Source organism: Ctenopharyngodon idella, chromosome 15 (genome assembly GCF_019924925.1).
Source record: "Ctenopharyngodon idella isolate HZGC_01 chromosome 15, HZGC01, whole genome shotgun sequence".
NCBI classification, from domain to species: Eukaryota; Metazoa; Chordata; class Actinopteri; order Cypriniformes; family Xenocyprididae; genus Ctenopharyngodon; species Ctenopharyngodon idella.
Window position 1 is genome coordinate 20,917,366 of NC_067234.1, and position 17,663 is coordinate 20,935,028.

General features: G+C 37.8%; 1 protein-coding gene across 3 annotated transcripts in view; it reads left to right on the forward strand.

Annotated features, from left to right (window-relative positions):
- Nucleotides 1-16,307, forward strand: part of prkd2 (protein kinase D2) — a 49,295-nt gene extending 32,988 nt beyond the window's left edge. For all 3 annotated transcript variants that reach the window (XM_051863570.1, XM_051863573.1, XM_051863572.1), the window contains 11 exons: nt 806-917; nt 2,806-2,883; nt 3,205-3,517; nt 5,012-5,064; nt 5,185-5,257; nt 5,540-5,646; nt 5,875-6,036; nt 8,950-9,048; nt 9,214-9,481; nt 9,761-9,846; nt 12,766-16,307. In XM_051863570.1, coding sequence (XP_051719530.1) covers nt 806-917; nt 2,806-2,883; nt 3,205-3,517; nt 5,012-5,064; nt 5,185-5,257; nt 5,540-5,646; nt 5,875-6,036; nt 8,950-9,048; nt 9,214-9,481; nt 9,761-9,846; nt 12,766-12,990 — 1,576 coding nt within the window. In that variant the 3' untranslated portion in view covers nt 12,991-16,307. The remainder of the gene's footprint in view (nt 1-805; nt 918-2,805; nt 2,884-3,204; nt 3,518-5,011; nt 5,065-5,184; nt 5,258-5,539; nt 5,647-5,874; nt 6,037-8,949; nt 9,049-9,213; nt 9,482-9,760; nt 9,847-12,765) is intronic.
- Nucleotides 16,308-17,663: the final 1,356 nt, after the last annotated feature.

The window sequence follows — 17,663 nt, forward strand, 5'->3', positions numbered from 1 at the left end:
ATGATCATCACAACGGCGTCACTCTCTATTGTGAAAGAAATATAGAGTTGAGTATCATCAGCGTAACAGTGTAAACTAACGTGATGCTTCCTAATGATATATCCCAAGGGTAGCATGTACAGGGTGAAAAGCAACGGTCCTAGTACTGAGCCTTGTGGTACTCCATACTGAACTTGTGATTGATATGACACCTCTTTATTTAAGTCAAGTCAAGTTACCTTTATTTATATAGCGCTTTTTACAATACAGATTGTTTCTAAGCAGCTTCACAGTGATAACAGGAGGGATATGGTTGGGACTAATTTTAGGACAGGAATGTTGTTTCAGGTATTTAATAGGCCTATAATTGAAATTGGAATTAGTGTAAATAGCATCTATCATTATTTACACTTAATGTATACAAATTGCGTCTGTCTAAACAAAATTGGAAAGTATAGTAATATTTTTATGGCTTATACAAATCTTACACAACAATTTGTAGTCATAAAAAGGTCCAAATAAAATGTGATAAAGCATCTCTATGGAGCCCTTCACTTCCAGTGTGAAAATCTGATCTGCAACTATGCATTTTTTTTTGTCTCATACTGTCGGTCAGTTATTCTGTTTCTCTCTGCAAAAAAAAAAAAAAAGAAGACCAACCAATAAGATATTAAACTGTTCACAGGCAGTTAATGCTGCTTTGTTATGTTTCTCTTGGTATGAATAGACTTTATTCAGAATACAATTGCCTACGTACCTCTACTATATGTCTGTCACACAGACATGAACATATGTCCTGACTGTCTGCTGTGATGTCTCTCCCCAGTGCTAATATTCCTCTGATGAGAGTAGTGCAGTCCATCAGGCAGACCACACGTCGCTCTAGCACGGCCATCAAAGAAGGCTGGATGGTGCACTACAGCAACAAGGACACACTGGTACTTCTTCTTACTGCTGGCTGACCTGAAAGGGACAGTTCACCCAAAAATTTATATTATTCACTCTCATGTCATTCCAAATCCATATAGATCAATAGATCTACGCCACTTATTGATAAAATGCAGAAGTCAATTATCGTGTATTAATTTAAAAAATCAAACTGTAAATAAATAATTTTTCAAATTCACAAATAAATAGATGTATTTAATACTTAGTTGTTTAATATGATTTTCAGTGCATCACCGATTAATTTTAATTATTTTAAATGCTATATTTACATATTTATCAGTTGCTTTTCTTTATTCTTTTGCCAAATGCTTTTGTCTACACAATTTGACCCTTCGCAAAGGCCCGCCCCCCTTAGTTACTGTTGCTTTGTCCGACAAGCCATGGCGCTGTCATGCCACAGAGTGAAAAATACATCGCGGAGCAAAGAGGACACTGACAACATGTCGACAGTCAAGACAGAGCAGGTTACTTATGATATTAAACAAAGTCCCAGCTTTCAAATTGTGTAATTTTTTAAGAAATTCGAACAATAAAAAACGTTTTGTGGCTCTGTAATGTGTCGTGACAGATTGCTGTAGCGCCTCAGCTCAAGCGGCTCGTGAACCGATCATCTCTTCCTACTAGTTAATGTATAACATCAAATAAACATGAATGAACATGAGAAGGAATGTTGTTTCAAATGCGGAAAGACGTCAATACACACCATTTTTCAAGTTCAAGTCCACCGAGGTTAATCTTCTACCTCCTGACTGCTTTGTCGGGCAAAATGGCGGATTCGGCGTTATGATTGGTTAGATCGCTTGTCAATCAAACTAGCTTTTTTAAAATGCAGTTTTTATGTTGCCTTTAAAAATCAGGTATTAGTTTATTATTTGATTACATTTAACTGATATTTTAAAGATGGACAACATAAACAGTTTTAAATCTGTCTGTCAGTTTGAAAAGTCATTGATCTATTAATTTTTTTAAGCTTTTAATTAATAATGGATTATTCATTACTTCAAATGATATAGAGATCTGTTGTTGACTCTTGCAGATGAAGTTATCAACCAACACGTTGACAGTTAGCTAATTTAATACATGTTTAATAATGCATTTATTTATTTAAATATTTAAATATGTATTTAATTATTTAACTTTGAGTAATTTGGCACTAGCAGTGGTAGTTTTTAATATTTAATATTAAATAATATATATTTATTTTATATATTTATTTTGTTGTTTTGCATCTTGAAACCCCCAGTCCATATTACTAATTATCTGAAAAATAGTTACAAGGATATTCTTCAAAAATTTGTCTTCTATAGGTTTGGAATGATAAAAGATCACTGAAGACATTTTTGCGTGAACTATTCCAGAGTTTTCTCTCTAGTCTTTACACTGTCCTTACCTCACTTCCAAACATCGCTATTGATATTTCTTTCTGTGTTCTACATCAATCTGCACACTTGCACTATAATATCAGCAAATCTTCAGCTTTTAAATCACAGCCTATTCTGGGTGTCCCTTGCAGGATTACTATTGGAGTGGGTATTGATTTGTAAGAATGAATAGCCGTAAATGTCATTCATAGTGTTCGATGCTTCTAGACGAGTATTTCCACAAAGAATGGGGAAAAATTGGCTAGGCATTTTCTCAACATAGATATATTGACCTGTTCTCGGCCTCCTGTAAAACTTCTCAATTTCTGTGTAGCATTTTACTCCTCTAGCCTTTTCGTTCTAACTTTCCTCCTGGTGTTTCTCTTGCATCCTCCTTTTCTCTTCAGCTCTGTTTACCCTTCGCTTTCTTCCTCCTGTCTGCTGGGGTGAAGCTGACCCCCAGCACCAACTCCTTGTTGACCTATGACCTCTGACTTCTCACTCCACCCTCCAACAGAGGAAGAGACACTACTGGCGCTTGGACTGCAAATGCATCATCCTATTTCAAAACGACACCACCAACAAATACTACAAGGTATAATCTCCATTTATGGTTTAATGACTGTTTATTGACACTGTGAAGAAGGAGTTAATGCGTGTGTGGAAATGCCACATTACGTTATGCATCAAGCATTCACAGTGACAGATGAAGCATGAAAATTCTGGGTTCATGAAATAATGCATTATGAATGGTTTTCACAAGCTATTTGGTCATTGAGGTGACTACACATGTAGAATTACCTGGTTTGATGTATCATTTCAGTTAATTATCGTAGATCCTGCTGTGAAACTAACCTCTGAGCACTATGTCTGAATGATAGAGGGTCTAATTTGCCTCTTTTGTCTGCCTCTGCAGGAGATCCCGCTTTCAGAAATCCTGGAGGTACGCCCGGCGGGTGACTTCTCTCTCGTACCTGCTGGCACCAGCCCCCATTGCTTTGAGATTATGACAGGTACCATGATCTACTTCGTTGGCGAGGACCCCAACACCACCCCGTCCCCGTCATCCAGCGTGTCTGGCCTGCCCATCTCCATCACCCCCAGCAGCGTTGCGCCCAATAGCGGGGTGGGACGAGAGTTTGCCAAAGGCTGGGAGACTGCTATACGTCAAGCCCTCATGCCAGTCATCTTCCAAGACAACCCTCCAGCAGAAGGTCACACCCCTCACCGTAAGTGAGAAAAGTGTGATAGTACTTACATGTATGTCAGTGTATGAAAGCTGAACAAATAATTTGGTTATGTGGAGAATTTAGTTATCGGTCAGTAATATATAATTTTTATTTGGACTATTTAGAAATACACCAATCAGGCATAACATTATGACCACTGACAGGTGAAGTGAATAACACTCTTTGTCACGGTATCTGTTAGTGGGTGGGATATATTAGGCAGCAAGTGAACATTTTGTCCTCAAAGTTGTTGTGTTAGAAGCAGGAAAAATGGGCAAGCGTAAGGATATGAGCGAGTTTGACAATGGCCAAATTGTGATGGCTAGATGACAGATTGTGATGGCTAGTGCATCGCAGTTTGTTGCGTATGGGGCTGCATAGCTGCAGACCAGTCAGGGTGCCCATGCTGACCCCTGTCCACTGCCGAAAGCACCAACAGTGGGCACGTGAGCATCAGAACTGGACCGCGGAGCAATGGAAGAAGGTATCCTGGTCTGATGAATCACGTTTTCTTTTACATCACGTGGATGGCCGGGTGCGTGTGCGTCGCTTACGTGGGGAACACATGGCACCAGGATGCACTATGGGAAGAAGGCAAGCCGGCGGAGGCAGTGTGATGCTTTGGGCAATGTTCTGCTGGGAAACCTTGGGTCCTGCCATCCATGTGGATGTTACTTTGACACATACCACCTACCTAAGCATTGTTGGCTGTGGCCTCTTTCAGCAGGATAATGCGCCCTGCCACAAAGCAAAAATGGTTCAGGAATGGTTTGGGAGCACAGCAACGAGTTTGAGGTGTTGACTTGGCCTTCAAATTCCCCAGATCTCAATCCATTCAAGCATCTGTGGGATGTGCTGAGCAAACAAGTCCGATCCATGGAGGCCCCACCTCGCAACTGACAGGACTTAAAGGATCTGCTGCTAACATCTTAGTGCCAGATACCACAGCACACCTTCAGGGGAAACTTTTGATAATTATTGTAGAGCTTTAAGTAAAAAAATGTTTAGGTGGTCTAATTGTATGAACATGTGACAATTCTGAAAGGCTGAAATTCTGAAATACGCAATGGTATGGCTAAATGTTTTATTTTTAAATAAAATAAGCAGTGGAATTTTATGACATGACAAATGAATGACCCAAAGAAAACTAATTCAAAAAAATTCAAGATTTTTTAAAAATTGTTTTAACTTGAAAAGTATCTTTTACTTTCACATGTATTTAAGATGCAATAAAAGTATTTTAGTGCTTTTTATTTGATAGTTATACTACTTGACATTTTTAAAAATTAAGTCATTAAAAATGATATAAATATTTTTAAAAAATGTTTCATACCAACATGAATACAAAAATTAAATTTCTAAGAACTTGGAATATATGTTTTTATTTATTTAATTGATCATCCTAGACACTTCATTTGTCATTGTCCCTTGACGAGTATAATACTGAGATTATAAAGTGAGGCTAATTTGTTTATTAATCTTTTTGACTTTCAGGGCAGGCATCAGTCAGCATCTCTGTGTCTAACAGCCAGATTCAGGAGAACGTGGTGAGTGAGTGATCTTGACCTTTAAAGATGCAATACATAGTGTGATGATCAAGATGATGACAAAGATGATTATGATAATGATAACTATTAAGATAATAATGATGATGATGTACCCAACAGGACATTGGAATGGTGTACCAGATCTTTGCTGATGAGGTTTTGGGTTCTGGACAATTTGGTGTGGTGTATGGAGGTATGTCTATGACTGCAAACTGGATTTTTTTTGCTTTGTGGTTGCTAAAGTGTACTTGGTGGTGTTCAGGAAGGTTGCTTTTTTCCTACTGGCCCAAGTCAGAAGAGCAAACCCCCAAAACGTTATGATTTTCCAGACAGAACTCAAAGTCTAATTTAAAAATACTCCAAATTTCTTATCCTAAGTATGAGCACTAGCAAGCATCACTAATGAAATGTCAGAATGGATATTTAAAAAAGATGCTACATATACAAATCATTATCATTTTCCCAACTCACACAGGAAAACACAGGAAATCTGGTCGGGATGTAGCCGTGAAGGTAATCGACAAGCTTCGGTTCCCCACCAAGCAGGAGAGCCAACTGAGGAATGAAGTAGCCATACTGCAGGTGACCAGCAGGGGGCGATAGAGAATCAGTGATCTCATCACTTATGGAACTGTGCAGCTAATGAGTGCCATTGTATTGACTGAATGATAATGAACACATTACACACAATGCTGCTGTTTGGCCTCTGATTGTGAGGACACCTAACATGAGGTCATGAATGCAAATAAGCGACAACAATGTGACTCACTCAAACGCATCTCTTTATCTTGTCCTTTCTTTCTCTCTCAGAGCCTGCGACACCTGGGTATAGTGAATCTCGAGTGCATGTTTGAGACACCAGAGAAGGTGTTTGTGGTAATGGAAAAACTTCACGGTGACATGCTTGAGATGATTTTGTCGAGTGAGAAAGGACGACTTCCTGAGAGACTCACCAAGTTCCTCATCACGCAGGTCAGCTCTGTGGTTAGAGCATAAAACATGCTAGAAGGGCCGTTTCTTAGAAGTTAAGAGACGCTTACACCAAGAATGATAACTATAAAGTTTTAATAATCATTCTAAAGGCCAAAATCAATAAATATAACGATAACTATATCAGCATCCAAATCAACACACAATAACATTCTGTTTATTATAAGGCTGTGCTACAGTTTTGTCATCTGCCACTTTAAATGCTTGAGCTCTTTAAAGAAGGATTGATTCTGATTGGCTGTTAATGTTTTATCATTCATCAGCTGAAAGACATCATTCTGAAAGTGATTCCAGTGATATTGTTCCTTTGTGTCATTATTATTATAGTTGTAGTGTGGCATCTGCTATTCTCATAGAATTAAAGGGATAGTTCGCCAAAAAAATGAAAATTCTGTCATCATTTACTCGCCCTCAATTTGTTCCAAGCCAAGAAGATATTTTGAAGAATGTTGGTAATCAAACAGTTGATGGGCCCCATTGACCCATCAGTATTTTTTCCATACTATGGAAGTCAATAGGGCTCATCAACTGTTTGGTTACCCATATTCTTCAAAATATCTTCTTTTGGGTGAACTACCTTATTTTTGGGTGAACTATCCCTTTATGGCTTGTTCACATCAAGTACGATCACTATAACTATTATTTATCCAAATCCTCTACATATAACAAATGTAGAATCTCAGAAGGTACATTGTCTCATACTTTCTGGTCATGTCATAAAATTTGGCCATTCTGGTGGGGTATATTTGAATTTCTCTTAGAAGCATATAAAATCGATTTGGCACCTGAGCCAAAAATTGGCATTTTGGGGGATACTTCAAGTATAGGAAATAAATATTTATCCCAGGGTGTTTTATTATGCATGCTCTTAGCAAAGAAGGCAATTTTACAGAAATGGATATCAGAGTCTGTGCCCACATATAAAATTTGGCTCAGAGACCTAAGTAACGTGTTACCTCTCGAAGAGTTAGCAAATAGACCCAAGACATTTGTAAAAAATATGGAATCCAATAAAATCATTACTTAATCTTAATTTATAGCTTCTTAAGGGCTAAGTGGTCAAGGATAGATGTGTGCTTCGACAAATCTTAGATACTGTCTGTTATTTTAACTATGAACTATAGTACATCCGACAGTTAGGTTAATAAAGATTGTTACCGCCTTTTGTTTTAGTTCTTCTTAATGTCAAAGGGAATGAGTGTGTAAGTGTCATTTACAGTTTTAATTTCCATTCTTCCATTCTTTTTACTTTAGTTATTCAGTTAACTTATTTCCACTGACGTGTATGAACAGACGTATGTGGGTTGTCGCAAGTATGTAAGCATATGGTATGAGTATGTGAGTTTGCATGGTCATGTATGTGTATGGGCCAATGATGTGACGGGTAATTTTTTTGTCCAAAGGCCTTAATAATAATAAAAAACAAAGATATGACATCTAAAGTATGTAAGGTAGTACAACTAGATCTCTTTTATTGAATCCAAAAGGTTTTAATTATATTTTGCGACATATAAAGGTATTTTAAAAATTTTGAAGTGGGTCAAAATTTTTCTTTAAACCGAAAGGTCATTCGGTTTAACTGTCCAAAGGCCAATACAGCCACTTCATTTGTGATTAAAATATCTTAAAATGTAATAAATGTATATATTTTTATTCTGGCATGATTTTATAACATCATATATCAACATAGTGCAAAATGAACAAAAAAAAAAAAAAAAAAAAATTTCAAAATGAATTTCATTGATGTCATTCGGAGTAACCAATATAAAGGGACCATTTTGGATCAAGTAAAATAGTCAATATCATGTGACAGGTTGTGACATCATTCAGACACCTGCAGAGGACCACATGGTCGTGAAGCAAAGTAATTAACTCTCTTTTAACTATTTGAAAAATTCATGTTTTCACTTGCTCATACGCATGTCCCGAAACATCAGGTCATTCGGTACAACCGTTATAAAACATGGAAAATGTTGTAATATTTTAAAAACTTGTACTAAATATAAAATGTTTGATTGTCCTTTTGCTAGCTAGCTAGATATCAGCCTGTTAGCATTTTAAAAAAAAAATATCGTCATTCGGTATAACCAAAAGTGTCATTCGGTAAAACCGAAATTTTGGTTAAACTGAATTACTTTTTTAGTGACAAATTTTGTCCATCTTGTAAAAAATGACAAAAGCAGTGTTAATTGATTATAAAAACCACATAATCTCATTGTTAACACTTAATAAAATTTCAAAATTAATTATACCTCCATTAGGTTTTTTTTACACTTTTATAAACCTTATTCGTCAATAACCTGTATATGTATAAATGTGTATGTATGTGGATATTATTAGTATGCATTCTTATCATGGTAATTTTATTTATTCTTTCATTTTATATATTCATACATTGACATGTCTTTATTTACGTATTCAGTCACTTATTCATTTACAATGAGTACAACATGTATGATTTGCACTTGTATACATGATGCAGTGTGAAGTCTTGTTTCTGAAACTTATAGTAGTTGAACATGTTGTGATCGCTATTAATGGTTCCCCATTATGAAAAGCTAAAATAAATTATTAAAAAAATATAACTATTAAATAAAGAATAATCATTCTATGAGAATAACGCCACAGCTATAATGATAACAACACAGAGGAACGATACATTTGGAATCACTTTCAAAACGATTTTATTTCCAGCTAATGAACAAAAAAACATTAGCAGCCAATCAAATCCAACAGACTTTAAAGAACTCAAGCATTTAAAGTGGCAGGCGGCAAAGCTGCAGCGCATGCTTATAATAAACAGAACGTCATCGTCTGTTGGTGTGGACGCTAATATAGTTATTGTTCTTTGTTTTGATGAGCAACATTTTCTTTGCACCAATATCTTCTCTCTAGATTTTGGCTGCTCTGAGGCACCTTCACTTCAAAAACATAGTGCACTGCGACCTCAAACCTGAGAACGTGCTATTGGCATCAGCGGATCCTTTCCCACAGGTCAGAGAATTCACCAAGGGCATTTTTAATATGTCAACACCCCGACAAGAGATGCATGAGAAACAGTTTCTCTGTTGCATAATGCAAGGTTTTATTTCACCTTTTTTACCCTTTGTTGACTCTTGTGACGTAACACTTCTCCCCACCCACGCTGCATTTTCATAGGTGAAACTTTGTGACTTTGGTTTTGCTCGCATCATTGGAGAGAAGTCTTTCCGCCGTTCTGTCGTGGGCACGCCGGCTTACTTGGCCCCTGAGGTCCTCCTGAACCAGGGATACAATCGCTCTCTGGACATGTGGTCTGTTGGTGTGATCATGTATGTTAGCCTGAGTGGAACGTTCCCTTTCAACGAGGATGAAGACATCAATGATCAGATCCACAATGCCGCCTTCATGTACCCACCTAACCCGTGGAAACAGATCTCTCCTGAAGGTACACTTACAATATTACACCAAAGTACAAGCACTTCATTTGTTGTATGATAAAATGTCAGGTCAAATTAAGAATAAAAGTGTATGAAAAGTTAAAATGAGCTGAATTAAGAACATATTCCTGGAAATTTACTTCATAAAAACAAAAAGAAATTCGATGCATTAAAAGCAGGCTGATGGTTGAGTCGCTCCATCCGCCTTTGATTTTCTGTCCGCTGCTGTAAATCATTTAGCTCCAGTCAATGCAGATTTTGTTTGTGTGATCTCCGCTTCTCCATAGCTATCGACCTCATCAATAACCTGCTCCAAGTGAAGATGAGAAAACGCTACAGTGTGGATAAGAGTCTCAGCCACTCATATCTGCAGGTAATGCCAATATCAGACCGGCCACATTCATGCTATTAATGGCTCTTACCATGAAAAGGGTGCCGGATATGGCTTTCTGAGAATATTGTGTTTTCTTTGTGCTCGTAAAAAAGTAAATTAAAAATAATTGTGAAATAAGACTTTCTGCCTATATGAAGAGGTCAGATAAAATTTTACATGTGCTGTTATATTTTAAATTGTGCTGTCAAATCGATTAATCATGATTAATCACATCTAACATATATATATTATAATATTTATATATATTATACATGTCTGTGTGTGTATATGTATATACACATTTAAATATATATATATACTGTATGTGTGTGTGTGTGTATACACAGACAAGCACACACACATACACACACATTAAGGGCCCTATTTTAACGATCTAAGCGCATGGTCTAAAGTGCACAGCACAAGTGCACTTAGGGCGTGTCCGAATCCATTATTGCTAGTTTAAGGATGGGAAAAATGGTTGGCGCGCCCAATGCATGGTCTAAAAGGGTTGTCCCTATTCTCTAATGGTGTAATGGGTGTGTTTTAGGCGTAACGTGCAATAAACCAATCAGATTCTCATCTCCCATTCCCTTTAAAAGCCAATTGCGCTCTCGCCATGGCGGATTCGCTATTTACTTGGCGGAATTTGCAAGCGGAAAAACTGAACGCTTCTCTAGTGTGGAAACAGTCTGCTCGTGCATTTTGCGGCATTGACTTTAGACCAGGGGAGCGTTCAAGCTCAAACCGGTGCGCAACGTTTTGCTACGGTTTCCGGGTTGAACGACATGTTTCCTGGAAACGGTGTGCAACGGGTTTTTGCTAATGTATTTTGGAGTGACACTTTCATAAACTTTTCTATTCTACTCTGATTATATAATGGTAAATATTACAATATCATAGCACAACAATAGTGATCATCAATAATGATAAGCCTAATACTCAAAATAAAAATAATAAGGTCATAGATCATAACACAGTCTCGGAGGTAAGAAGTGGATTATCCTTCATCTGAAATGTTTGTCTTTTCATCCTGAAATGCGAGGCAAATGTTGGATCACAATAATTAGAAACCACACTTTTATTCTGGATGGCAAGGGCAGTGACTGTAATATTGAGCATATTTTGCAGTATTAAACACGTATATACCGATTTCATCAGGCTCCGAAAATTCTTCAAATAGAACACAAAGAATGACCTTCTCAGCTGCCATAGTTGCAACTCATCAGAACAGGGTGTTCAACGCACCACAGTTTCCGTTTGAAAAACATTTTGCAACGTTTTATCAGGGCTGAACGCAGCCCTGGTTTCAGTTGGTCGATGGCGCAGTCTATTTCAGTCGCCTCAAAATAGTAACGTGCTAAAAGGGTGCCTGAACACATCTCGTTTTCAGACCATGGGTGCACAAATGGGCGCAAATGTATTTGCTATTTAAACAACATGGCGCAGGACATGAAAACAGTAACTGCGTCGGGCTGAAACTAGCAAAAATCACTTGCGTCGCGCCTGGCGCCGAATTGCGCCGTGTGTATGATAGGTCCCTATATATATATATATATATATATATATATATATTAGGGCTGTCAAAAGATTAATCGCATCCAAAATTAAAGTTCGTGTTTACATAATATACTGTATGTGTGTACTGTGTATAATTATTATGTATATATAAATACACACACATTCATGTATATATTTAAGAAATATTTGGATGTATATACTCTATATTTATATTATATATAAATATAAATATTTTTATATAAATATAACAGATTTTTCTTAAATATATATATATGAATGTGTGTGTATTTATATATACATAATAATTATACACAGTACACACACAGTATATTATGTAAACACAAACTTTTATTTTGGATGCGATTAATCTTTTGACAGCCCTAATATTTATATATATGTATCCACGCACATATAAAAACACAAACTTTTATGTTAGATGCAATTAATCGATTTGACAGCACTAATTTTAAAATTATATACTGATGTTTGGATCTTTTTCAGCCCTCTAGCTAAAATTTAAGGAGTGCGTAAATACAGTTAAAAAAATAGTTTCATTATTTTCTGGCTGTAAACAACAACAAGAAAAACATCTGAACACATTTTAATAGAATCCTACAGTTTAAAGTTACTGATAAAATAAACTGAGTAACAGGTTTGAAGGTAACAGGGTTACAGATTAAGCCATTTCTCCATCTACTCTTCTAATAAATACATATTTCCCATAAATTACAGATTTATTACTATTATTTTATCTATTATATATTTATTTATTTATTACAATTATTGTAATTGTTGTTTATTTACATATTGTTTATAGGGGATGATGTACAGTCTGTCAGTTGTCAACTCAAAATAAACCCTGATAGAATGTTTAGGAGACCAACACAGTGTTTATTTTAACATTTTTTATTAACCTACTTGTAGAGATGGAGAAACAAGCACAGCTATATCTAGGAAACTAAGTAGGGAATTGCCTGGATGAGCAGTCAGTTTGATAATGTTGCTATGGACAATGGTAATTTTTCAGAAATACATCACTGATGAATGTAAAGACCAATCAAGATCAAGTATTCCTTTATATTATATTATATTATATTATATGGCATTATATTCACATGAATAATTGAAAAAAGGTCTGTAATTACGTTAAAGGCAGAGGAAAAAAAAGACGAGTGAAAAACAACCCCTGAGATGACAAAATTTAAGTATGGATTTGCTGTAAAAGAGAGTTTTATGTTTGAGGAGCAAATTACATTAAGGACAAATAAGCTCCCTAAGTAAAGCGCTTTTAGACACCGCAAAACAAAATGGATCATCATTAGCAGTGGCGTCCTTCTGTCTTTATCATCTCCTTACGTGCTCCCCCCCCTCCCCTACCACCCCCGTCTGCTCTTTCAGGATTACCAGACCTGGTTGGACCTCCGAGAGCTGGAGTCAAAGCTCGGGGAGCGTTACATAACCCACGAGAGCGACGACAGCCGCTGGCAGCAGTACGCCCGTGACCACACGCTGCCCTACCCTCCTCACCTGGTGCCCCCGCCACCTGCGTCCGACGACGACGAGCAGGAGGGCGCGGAGGATGCTGATATGCAGGGGCTGACAGAGCGTGTTAGCATCCTTTGAAGAAGAAACCGACATGGCAGATGAGAGGAATGAAGAGAACCTGCTAGAACTTTAGCAACTTTTAGTGCACCACGAGCGTAGGATGGAGGTAGTTATGTAGCCCTCTGTATGAAAGCGTAGCTTCGTGTGTCTTTGGTGGTCAACAGCAGGCCCTCTGAACTCTGACCTCCTTCAGCCAGAGGACTGGCGATGACGTGTTTCTGAGATGAAGATATTAAGGTCGAAAAAGAACTGTTTGGATCCTAGCACAGGCGCAAAGTCGAACTGTTTGTTGTATGCCTGTGGGAAACGTAAGTTTTCAAAATCGATACACCGGCCAATCTGTTTTAAGGAAACCCTTATTTAATTTGGCTGGTTTTGGGTTCGCCTCACGCAATTGGACGTCTTTCTTAAGGTGCGGTCACATTTACCACTGTTCAGCAAATTTCCGTGAGCAAAATCCAGTCATTTCAATAGGAATCATTGCAATCAGGAATCTTGCATGAGGGCGAAAGATTTTCCCTCACAGAATTCGCAACGAGTTGGTCACACAGATTTGCCATGTTTTCCAACAGAAAGCTGCTTAGTTTAAAAGTGACTTCTGTGTGAGCAGTGCTTCATACATTGTTTTTTTTATATATATATATTTTTGGCCTTTTTTTTGATAGGACAGTACAGATCAGATAGACAGTGGGATCGGCAAAGGACCTCGAGCCGGGAATCGAACTCTGGTTGCGCTGTACAGGGGTGCGTTTCCCAAAAGCAACTTTAGCTAACGGTCGCAAGTTCTGTCATTGCCAACATAGTTGAATGATTTGGAGTTTCCCGAAACCATAGTTCCAACAAACAGAAGACAGCGTCACAAACTAACATGGTTGGAATTACAGCTCTTGAGCTGTGGTTAGAAGCATAGTTTATTGTAAAACTGACATGTGGACTTAAAAAGATCATGGCATAGATAGATCTTGGCCATAATAAGCTGATGTATGAGGGAACCCGCAGTTTATCAAACCTCAAATAAAGCAAAATGACAGGGAACAAAATCCTGAAGTAGCCCTCAGTTCAATACAGAAGCATGTCAAAAAACACCTGGACTCCAGGAAGCGAAACTTAGATTTGAAGTTATCATTTTGTGTCAGTATGTTGAATTTTGGGGTAAAATCATACCCTGTATATTTTATTGTTATATATTGTCTTGACAACTCATCAATTACATATTTACCATCTTATATTCTGCATAATTGGATGTTTTTGAATAAACACTGACAAAAACTACACAAGTTTTAGGGTTGGACGATATGACGATATATATATAACATTGATATAAGTGATCACCAGGATTTAAACCTACCTATATTGTATTTATAAAGCGTTCACAGGCAAATTTTCTTTAAATGTATTTTCCCGACGTCGAAATCAGGCACATATAACTGTCAGGAAACATGATTCCTGGCTGCATGTCAATATCCATGGATAACTGGATCTTTGGTAAGTTGTAAAGAACACAATATCACTTCCAACCTTTACTTTAAACTGATAATCGTTTGTTTTCCTCACATTTTCGCAGTTTCCCCTAATAAATTCAGTCATGCAGCAGTTTTACCACTCAGTCCGGCTGAGGGCGCGTGTTCCAGCAGGAAAGTGGCGTCAATGCATACCCTCTCTAATGTTAAACTAATGTGTTTCAAACAACAGAGGCGTGTCCGGTTTTGGGACGTGTCCAGTCTTGACTACTGTAGCTAGTTAGTTTCTACAATGATCAACATTGTATTATGGTGCTTAAGCAGTGAGGTACTTCGTTGAATGGGAAATTCACCCCTGTATGTTGGAGCGCTGCCCATGTGGCTATCGGCTCTGACAACTATTGACAACAGACACTGGACCTTTTTGCTAATGGGCGAATTCCAAACGGCGTTATTGCACCCTTGAAGGGCAATTCGGGAAGGGGACGCCATTTGTAGGAGCGTTCCAAACGAAAATGAACAACTGAATCCCTTCACAGGGCCCTTCCACAGGTCCGTTAGCGAAGCGATGGTCACTTCAAGGAAGTAATTTAATCATTTATAGTCATGTTCTGCCCTTCGGAGTGAGTAGGCTATAGGGATGCTCACTTCTGATTGGAATTTGCCAAATGTGACCGCACATTTAAGGGGACATGTTCTTGTGTTCAAAAACAAAATGGAAGAGAACTAAACACAAGATTGCGTGTTTATAAAAGTTTAACTATTTTTAAACTCAGCACAGTATTTTAAAAACTCAACACTTGTTGGAGGACATTGCGAGATGTGACACAATGGCCAGAGACTTTCCTCTGAATGTGTATTTTCTGACAGCGGTGCTTTGAATGCGATGAATTAAAAGACACACAGCTTTTCTGAGATGGTTTTTATGGTCTGAACTGTCTAAAGGTGCGTTTACATTTACATTTACAGATGCTCTGCAAAATGCCATGGGTGAAATCCAGTCAGTTAGTAATTCATGTGATTAGGAGTTTTTTTGTGTGATGAAGAAAAAGTCCCCCAAGATGATTCCTCTCGTGTTTAAGTTCGTCACACGAACAACAGAAAGCTGCTTGGTTTGAAAGTGACTGCATCTTCATACATCTCTACGCTATTGACAATAAATAATGGACCTTTTTTGCCCACAAAATTTGGACAACAACTTAACTGCTAATTAAAGCACAGAAAAAATCAAATAAGTTAGTCAACCTCACTAATCAACTAGTCAACTATCGTGACCCTTCCGTAGTTCGTCATACACAACAACTGACATCAAGCTATAAATCCCCAGGTCGTAGCATTCAAAAGAAATGTATTGGTCATGATGCAAAATACAGTGGGAAATACATATCTATTTAGTGGCTGGATTTTTTTTTTTTTTTTGTGGGGGAGGGGGGGGGGGGGGTATGGTTTTGTGTCCTGTGACCATTAGTTTCAGATCCATTTTTACATATTACTGAGAATCTTGTCATCAGTTAAGCCTGCGGGTGACATTTCCTCTGAGAATGAATGTTATCTTATGAGGACTGATAAGCAAAGGCACAAAGACTACCTAGACTGTTCTCAGATCAGCAACGGGCTAGTTCAACTGATCTTCACTAGTGGAGCTGTACTGGTGGTGTATTATTACTCCTAACTGACCCTAGACCTGAGCATTAGGCTGCATGTCACTGAGAATTAGGTTTGCTTGAATCTTATTGCTATGAAGGACTGTTTTGTACACATGTAACCTTAGAAATTGTTATGTAGTTTGTGGAAGGGAATGTCTGAACATTTCCAGCAGATATAATAAACATGGTGATACATAAATCTGTTCAAATGAATCTTCTTAAATCCTGATGTTTGCGTCATGTTGAATTCTTTTTATCCTCTTTTCCTGATTGATTCTCAGAAGAATCTAGCAGAAACAAGGGCAGAATGATAAACATAATTTGAGAACTTCAATAGGGTTTATGCTTTATTGACAGCATCTGTGGGCACATAAAACAATTTCATCTTGTTCCTCGGTTTATAAAAAGCAAGTTTGAGTAATGCACTTACAATGGAAAAAGGCATTCAAGAGGGTTTCAAATATTCATTCTTATACCATTATACAAAAGTGCTAAAGTGTTGTTTGAGCTGTATAGCTGTCTAAATCATCTGTGTAAAGTGCCCCTGTTATGCTGTTTTAAAGGTTCTTAATTTGTTTTGGATGTCTCCTACAATAGGTTTACATGCATCCAATGTCAAAAAACACTCCCAGTATGCGAAGTATGCGAAAAACAGTACGCCAAAATCATATGTCCAAATACATAGTATTCGAAAAACAATAGGGGAAAAGTCCCTGGATGACCTACTACCTCCAGCGAGATTCTGAAGTGTGCATTCGATGGACACTTTACTATCCCATGAGGCCACAGGAGGGGATTTATTAATGGAAGTGAAGCGACGCAACTGAAACTGGTAGGTCATGTAACAAAATGCCGGATGTAGTATGTCAGAATTTCATTCAAACTACTCATATTCATACTATATAGAGCAGGGGTGTCCAAACTCTGTCCTGGAGGGCCACTGTCCTTCAGAGTTTAGCTCCAACCCTTATTAAACACACCTGAACCAGCTAATCAAGGTCTCACTATGCATATAGAAACTTCCAGGCAGTTGTTTTGAAACTGGTTGGAGCTAAACTCTGCAGGACAGCGGCCCTCCAGGACAGAGTTTGGACACCCCTGATATAGAGCATACTTTTTTAACAGTCGTGAAGTAAATTTAAATGTAGTACGCAAGACTACTCTGCTCTGATTGGTCAGATGGCCCGGTCTGTTGTGATTGATCTGCCACTTACAGCACATGTCGGAAAGGTATGCCCATTACCATATCTGAATTTCAGCTCTGGATCTTCCTTGTATGCACAGTGTTAAGAACAGTAACAATGGTGTTGTATTAATTCGAGCCTGAGTCCTCAACCATTGGAAGTGCGTGCAAATTTGCTTTTGCAGCGCTGAAAACAGTGTCTTCTTGAACCAAACTCTTCGAGGCCTCAGCTACAACTACAGTGTTTGAGGACGGGTCAAAGTTGATGTTGTTCACAGGCAGCCAAAGAAAACCACAGGCAGGCATTATGCTTATTTGTTACAAACCTATAGGTTTGTGCAGGAAGACTAGAATCACTGATGATTTGTTTTAGCAGTTCAGAATCGATTCTTTCTTTTGGGA